General features: G+C 46.6%; 1 protein-coding gene across 2 annotated transcripts in view; it reads right to left on the bottom strand.

Moving 5' to 3' along the window:
- LOC108792595 (septin-10-like) overlaps positions 1-3,473 on the bottom strand; it is a 54,623-nt gene extending 51,150 nt beyond the window's left edge. For both annotated transcript variants that reach the window (XM_018563410.1, XM_018563416.1), the window contains exon 1: positions 3,380-3,473. In XM_018563410.1, coding sequence (XP_018418912.1) covers positions 3,380-3,412 — 33 coding nt within the window. In that variant the 5' untranslated portion in view covers positions 3,413-3,473. The remainder of the gene's footprint in view (positions 1-3,379) is intronic.
- Positions 3,474-7,888: the final 4,415 nt, after the last annotated feature.

The raw sequence follows: 7,888 nt of genomic DNA, 5'->3' as shown, positions 1-7,888 counted from the left end.
TATCACCATGACCCCTCCACCCCGAAAATGGGCACCGCCAGTAAACTCCCCCACCCCGGCCTCAGGCAGTGTGTGAAAAATATAGGGAAACCCCTGCATCCATTTCTCACTATGCCCTCTCCTCCTATCAGCATGCTCCTTGCAGGTCTGCACAAGTGATTAGCTTCTTGTGCTGCTTCTTCCTCCCCGCAGCCTGAGCTCTGCTGTACATGGACTGAAAGAGGCTGATGCCAAATCAAATGCATGTACTTACACTAGTTGAGATGCATTCGTGTGTGTCTTTTATGCGTATGTGCCTGGAGTTCAGCTTTAAGGAAATGTCCCCGAGACCTGGATTTCTCCGCTGAAGAACAGGAAACCTAGATGTGTGGCAGATGGCTGGATCCAGCGGAAGTGCAGGCAAATCCTGCCAGCAAATACGCTTTATATCTACCACGCGGGATCCAACATTTGTCCGGCATGAAATCAATCATTTATGCCATACTGATAATGATATTGTTAGAACTGTACAAGTCCCCATGTCTTATATCGTCGTCATGTGACTAACGTTTGTCTGGGAGACCAATGGAAAATCAGTAATACAGAAACACTTATTTCATATCATCCGCTTTATCGTTTACTGTATCCCCATCCCAATTCCAGACCAATTGGGATGGGGATACAAAGGGTTAACCTCGGTTTTGTTGCCGTCAGTGTTCTCATTTGGGAAGTTTCTCCTCTCTCCGCTTCCTGTCTTTTTGATGGTTGTCAGAACAGGAAGAGTCGAGAAATCTCCTGTATGGGGGCGGAATTAATGTACAATCTAAGCCATTTTTTTGGGATAGTGTGTAGAGGGATTAGAACATGTGTCAGGTTTTTATTGCTGTCTGTGCCCACATTCTCTATTTGTCCTGGTGACCAGTGTTCTATTGAAAGCTCCAACTCATTGAGATCTCCAACTACCTCACATCCGGTGCCCGCTACGACTGGAGCTCTGTACAGTTGCGGTGCGCATGTGCGCATTGCGTTTTCAGAATACTCGTTGAGTTTGCCACCTGCTGAATACTGTTAGAATGCAGCTGTAGAGCTCCGTCAGTCTTTGTGTTTTGCAGTCTAACGCCGTCCAACTTGCAAGTACCCGGCAGTGAGGTAGTTGGAGATTTCGACGAGTTGGAACTTTCAATAGAACACCGGCATTAGTCGAAGTAAAAGGAATTCATAACAGGAATACATGAGAAATCTTCCCATGGGGACACTACTTCTGGTGACACTGGCTGACCACCTGGGATCTCCCTCTTTTTGGAGGGATTTCTCCTCCTCTTTGTTCCTGTTGCAGCTATTGGACAGGAAGTGAAGGCTAATCTCCTACTTTATTCTATACAAAACCCCCCAAAAAAGTGTCGGCTTCAGTTCTACTTTACTCAATGAGAACAAAGCATTATCCCCCATTCACGCTCCATGTTTATGGATGTCTTTGTGCATTTGTCACACATTAGGCATAGGGGCAGGCCATTGATTTCTATATGAGAGAGAATCATGGAAGAAATATAAATGAGGTGTTATCCCAATTTGGCTGCAGGAGTGGAAATACACTTTAAGCCCCAACTCCAGGATAACTGCCTTCTTATCTGCCTATGCACACACCCATCCCATATAACTCAATGAATTCATCAGCTGCAGAAATTATATATATTAGTACCTGTGATGTCATCATCTTACTGGCGGTTTCTCAGCTATCTACGGATGTCAGGAGGAGGGTCTGCGCAGCGGCACAATGTATTTTCCTGCTTTGTTTGTAGGACTACATGTCCCACAATTCCTTGCCATAGTTTTCTGTCTGCGAGTAGAGTCGTGGGAGGTGTGGCGGACTGAGCCGGGTGAAGGGAGGTAGAACAGGGTGGGTAGATGGGCATTAGAATAATATTATAATAGTCTTACATTCTCTCTATGATAGCATGTTTATGTCGCCGTCAGAGGGATGAGAACTACTGCCCTCCAGCCCCCCACACAAAAGATAAGCAGCAGCTAAAAATGCCCGGTCCCAAGGCAGGAAATATGGATTACAGAGGGGGGAAGCTGGGAGTTTTATAGAGTTTATCACAGTTAGGGAGATGTGGAGGGTACTTCATTTTCCATGCACACTAACAATTTGATTTCTGCCCGGAGTTGGCCTTTAACACTGCTCTGTGTATGCGTTTCTCTCTGAATGTAAGAAAGTCATAATTAGCTACTTTGTGATATCAATGGCTCCTAATCATAAAACAATAGCCAGTGTTTTCCATCAGAATGCAGTACATCTGCACCCATACACTGCCCTCCCTTGTTGTAAATGATGCCCGAGTCAGAACAGTGCTTGTAAATGACGGTAATGGCTGGTGACCGTCCACAACTAATCAATAGGGCAATCCATCAGATATTATTGGGAGAATTGATTACACAATGCTGGTCAGAAATGAGTGCAAGAAAAGTCCTATATCACTAATACTGATCAGGAATGATAATTAAAGTCTGATATCACCGATACATATAATGATTAGGAATGACAATAAAAGTCCGATATCACCGATACACATAATAATTAGGAATGACAACAAGAAAAGTTCTATATTACCAATAAATATGATGATCAGGAATAATAATAATAATAATAATAATAATAATAAAAGTTGTATATCGCCAAGTAATACATTTGATAATAAAATTATAATAAAAGTCCTATATCACTGATACATATACTGATCAGGAATTATAACAATAAAAGGTCATATATCCCCAATACATATACTGATCAGGAATGATAATAAAAGTCCTATCACACCAATACATATGATGATCAAGAATGATAATAAAAGTCCTATCTCCCCAATAGAGATGATGATCAGGAATGATAATTAAGGTCATATATCCCCAATACATATACTGATCAGGAATGATAATAATATCTCCCCAATACATATGATGATCAGGAATGATAATTAAGGTCATATATCCCCAATACATATGATGATCAGGAATGATAATAAAAGTCCTATCACACTAATGCATATGGTGATGAGGAAAGTGGAATACATGTAGTGGTGAGAAGTGAATGAACGGTCACAGATCACTGTGCTCCCACTACATGTATGTACTGTGCAGATCTCTAGCAGTATAGAAGTGATGACATGTGACTCCAGTAGAGGATTGTACAGTACTCGGCCTCTCCCACATTGTCCTCATATCCACACTACCCCCCACTTTGTCCACTTCTTCTGGGTGTGTCACACTACTACTACCCCCTGTAAGTACAGTAAAGCGCTGCCCGTGTCACCCCACACATGGAGTGTGCCAGGCTGCCTGCCATCCACCTCCCTCCCTCCCTGTCACACACACACCGGGGAGCGGGCAAAGTCTGACTTACCAGATGCCGGGAGAGTTCAGGAGAAGCGTCCATAACTTCTATACTAAGTACACACACTCAACTGCAGCGCCCCTAGCACAAACCAGGCTCTACTCCCGCCCCTGGAAGTGTCAACCACGCCCCCGACAACTGCACGGCCCCGCCCCTATTCCCGGGATGAGGCGGCCAGGTAGTGCTGCTGTCCTTGTGTGTGCTGTGTAGAGCGCTGCAGGCTGGCACAGTGTCTCACGGCCTGAGGGCTGCTAGTCCCAGAGAGAATTTTAATGCTTTTTTTATAACCAGAACAAAGCGACATTTTTGTTACAGGCTCAGAGCTGGCTAGTATTTTTCTCTATACACACACACTGGCAGGGAGACCAAAGATACGCTGCATGTAATGGAAGCTGAACTCCAGCCTCCCCTTCAGTCCTGCACAGTTATACAGGCTTCTCTCCTATACTGAAATGACTTATTCTGAATGATGACATGCACACTCTGAGGTTTTTACAGTGTTCACTACAAGCTGCAACAAGCCAGACTCACTGCACCCCATTTCCTGGCTGGTGGACGTCCAACATCATCTATCACAGTGGTTTCAAAGTACCGGCCCGCGAGCCGGTACTGTGTGGCCCGCAGCCAGCTCACAAGTCTGGTACGTGGTCACAGACCGCGTACCCGACTTGCGTAGCAGCTACACTGTCTGCATCTCTGTCGGATGCAGACCGCATAGCTGTTTCTGTGGCGGCACTCGGATCCTTTCGGCCGGCGTCTTCACTGAACGCTGGCCGAAAGGATTGATTAGTAAGGTCTGCAGCAGACCTTACTAATTGCCACTAGATCACCAGGGATCGATGATCATGGCTCACAGCCTCCTCCCTGCAACAAAGTAAGCAGGAGAGGGGGCTGTGTATTTTATTCTACATGTGGGAGAAAAAAATTTGTCGAGTGGCCCTCGAGGGAATGGAGTTTGAGACCCCTGATCTATCACTTTACTATACAGCCAGTCTGTCTCTGGTCCCCCCTTTCATTCAATGGATTTCACTTCTTTCCATCCTGGATGTGCAGCGCCAGAGCCGTAGCTAGCTCCTTTTGGGCCCAAGGCAAGAACAAAAAAAGTCCCCCCGCCCCAACAGGCGTGTGGCGTCACCTAATGCCACGCATGCGCAGCATCATTTGGCATCATGCATCCCGCCTCCAGGATGTGTTTATTTATTATTATTTTCTATTTATTTTTTATTGTTTGTTATTTTTTATTTATACTTTTTTTTTTTTTACTATTGGGGGGCTTCGGGGAAATATTAGGAGTGTAAACCACCCTCTGTTATTTCCCTTTTGAAATAGAACAAGAAATTGAGGACAGAAAGTCCTCAATCTCTTTTTCTGCAGCCTCTGTTCTAAATGAATAGAAAGTGCCGAGGCTTCCCATTCATTCAGAAAATATTTACTATCATCCAGTTATGAATGGGGAGAAGCCTCTGCACTGAGTTCTTCTACCCATTGATAAAGCGAGGAATGAACAGGATGTGATGTAAAGCACTTCCTGTTCATTCATAACTAGGGACACAGTGCTATGTGTCCCCCAGTTATTTACAAACACTGGAGTGATCAGCTGATCGCTCCAGTGTTTGTTCTGCACACAGAAGACCAGTAAATATGACAGATTTTTACCGATCCTCCACTCTCCATCCTGAGCGGCTGGGCCATGCACAGAGGGGCGGCACAGACCGCAGCTTCTTCTCAAGTCCCCAGTGGGGATCCGAGGAGAAGTGAAGCGCTGAAGCCGGCTGGGGGGGGCGCAGGAGGAGCGATGTCACTTCAGGATGGCTGAGCAGTGAGGAGAGAGAGAGAGCCGCCGGCTGTCAGATCCTGGTTGAGCGGCTCTCTCTCCTCACCACTCGGCGATCCTAAAGTGACAGCTCCCTCCTTCCACTGTATTCAGCACTTCACTTCTCCTCGGATCCCCGCTGCCTTTGCCCATACAGGCGGGGATCCAGTGGAGAAGCTGCAGGCTGTGCTGCCCCACTTCTACCTGGCTGCGCCCCCCCCCCCCCTGCAGCTGCACCCGAGGTGAGTGCCTCAGTCGCCTCGCCCTCGCTACGGCCCTGTGCAGCACCATATGTAGGCATGAACTACGGCAGGCTGCATACAAATGCCTCCGTCTAGGAACGTCCACTCTTCCAGACCGACATCTACACATCAAGGCATTTTGAACATTTGCATAACCGCTCGCAAAAGCCAGCGCACTGCTTGTATCAGGACTCTTGAGATGAATACTGAAGCAGGGTGCAGTGATGTTTTCAGGAAGCTATGTACAGTACCCTGCTGGCCCCTCCCATCAGCCTTGATTTGCCAGCATTGCATAGAGAAGCACAGAGACCCAATGATGACATCACTGTGTCTGAAATAATAATACTGTTGATTGGGAGAGGGGGGGGGGCTAAATATAAAAACATTCAACTTATATAGTGCCCTTTTCCCTTAAAAAAACCCTTATCAGATTAATGTCCAGGCAGATAGGAGGTGAGGGAGCCATTTTGGTCACCGTCAGTAGAATATCATACTAAGGCAATTTTATAAACGAGCCAATTAAACTACCAGCAGGTCTTTGGAGAGTGGGAAGAAAACCATGAAAGAAAAAGGAGAACATGCAAACTCCATGCAGATAGTGTCCTGGCCAGGATTTGAACAAGGGACTCACTTGTGACATTCCAATAGTTCTAACAAGTTCTAACAAAAAGGAAACGTGCACAGCCCTGTCTTGGATCGAAGGGCGGCCTGTGAGAGTTCATCACGCGGGGGGGGGGGACATATGACCGAGTGACCTCGTTGGGGATGCCGACTTGCAGATAGGGGTCCCTAGTTCATATCCCAGCCTTCCAAGCGACTGCATGGAATTTGTCTGTCACATGGCGTGGGCTATTTTCTGAAATTGGCATGTCCTGTTGTACTGCCCACATGCACTGGGTTTGCCTGTCTGCCAGGTTTTTGCCTGTCTGGATAACGGCTATCATCAGGGACCCTGGCTGTCCTTGATGTCCCCTGCGTTGTGTCTGCACGGCTGCCCTGCTGTATTTACAGTCCTGTTCACCTGTGGCTCCATGGTGTCATTAGATTATCTCCTTATTTCTTTAGTTGGTCTGCTGACATGGCATAGGGTTACTTTGCCGTGTGGCAAAGCTTCTTCTGCGGATGCTCTGGATGGCATGATGGCTTGTTGGTTGGCACTTCTGCCTTGCAGCTCTGGGAGTCCCTAGTTCAAATCTCGGTTAGGGAACTCTCTGCGCTGTGTTTGCTTGTTCTCCCTGTGCTTGTGTGTTTTTTCCCCTGGGTGCTCCAGCTGTTGTGGATACAACAGCATATTACTGACATTCTGAGATGTTAGATGTCTTATGAGCTGTAGATGGCGCTGTAGTTTAATGTTAGTGTCCATATGCATGCTTATCTATTAGACATGTGCACTGCCAAAAAATTTGTTTAGTTTCGTTTCGTTTTAAATTCGGATTTGTGTTATTTCGTTTTTCAGGATTCGGGTGTGAAAGTCAATTCGGATTCGGAATTCGGATTCGGACGAAATTCGGTAGCTTTAGTACGAACGTTCGTTTCGTTTTCTGTTCTTATTCGTTTCTTATTCGTTTCGTTCGTTCATTTGCAGCAAAAGTGACATTTGAGGGGGAAAAAATATTTTTCTCCTTCTCTAATGTCACTTTGCTCCAACGAACGAAACGAATAAGAAACGAATAAGAACAGAAAACGAAACGAACGTTCGTACTAACGCTACCGAATTTCGGAAATGGAAATTCGGATTCGTTTGCATTCGTTATGTCTGTAATTCGGAACTCGGATACATCCGAATGTCCGAATTTCCGAAAATTCGTCCGAATTTCGATTCGGAACGAAACGAATCGCACATGTCTATTATCTATGATACACAGGAAGTTTTTCCTCTATATCTGTTTTCCTGCACAATGCTGTATACATCCATGTAACGCTCTCCTAAGCAAGTACCATTTAATTCAGCATTCCTCTAGATCTCAGCGCCTCCTCTAACCACATAAACAACTCCAGTTTCCTTCTACACTCCAAGAACTTGGAGGGTTACATGGGTTTTGTCTATTTAGGCAGTGGCGTCACAAGGGGAGTGCAGGGGGTGTGGCCCGCACCCCGGTGACACCGTTGGAGGGGTGACACCAAAATGACTTACAGTTTGGTGTCACCCCCCTCTGAAAAGTCGGGCGCTCGGTCATTGACCGCACGCCCGACAGTATCAGGAGCGAGGAGGCATACCTTATCCCGCCGGGTGACTGTCTCCTCCTCTCTCTGCCGGCGTCCATCACCAAGATGGCCGCTGGCAGGTATCAGAATACTGCCGCGCGTGTGCGATGACGTCACGCGCATGCGCGATGACGTATCGGCGGGGTGTCACTCGGACACCACTCCGGGTGTCACCCAGCATCGGGACGCCCCTGTATATAGGACATCCTGTGGAGTTTCTTCACGAGGGTGTGCACTGTCTATCCCAGGATTGGGAGC

Source organism: Nanorana parkeri, unplaced genomic scaffold, assembly GCF_000935625.1.
Source record: "Nanorana parkeri isolate BGI_ZX_2015 unplaced genomic scaffold, ASM93562v1 scaffold21, whole genome shotgun sequence".
Classification (NCBI taxonomy): Eukaryota; Metazoa; Chordata; class Amphibia; order Anura; family Dicroglossidae; genus Nanorana; species Nanorana parkeri.
Note: the sequence above shows the minus strand (reverse complement) of the source record. Positions and strands in the feature narration are given on the sequence as shown.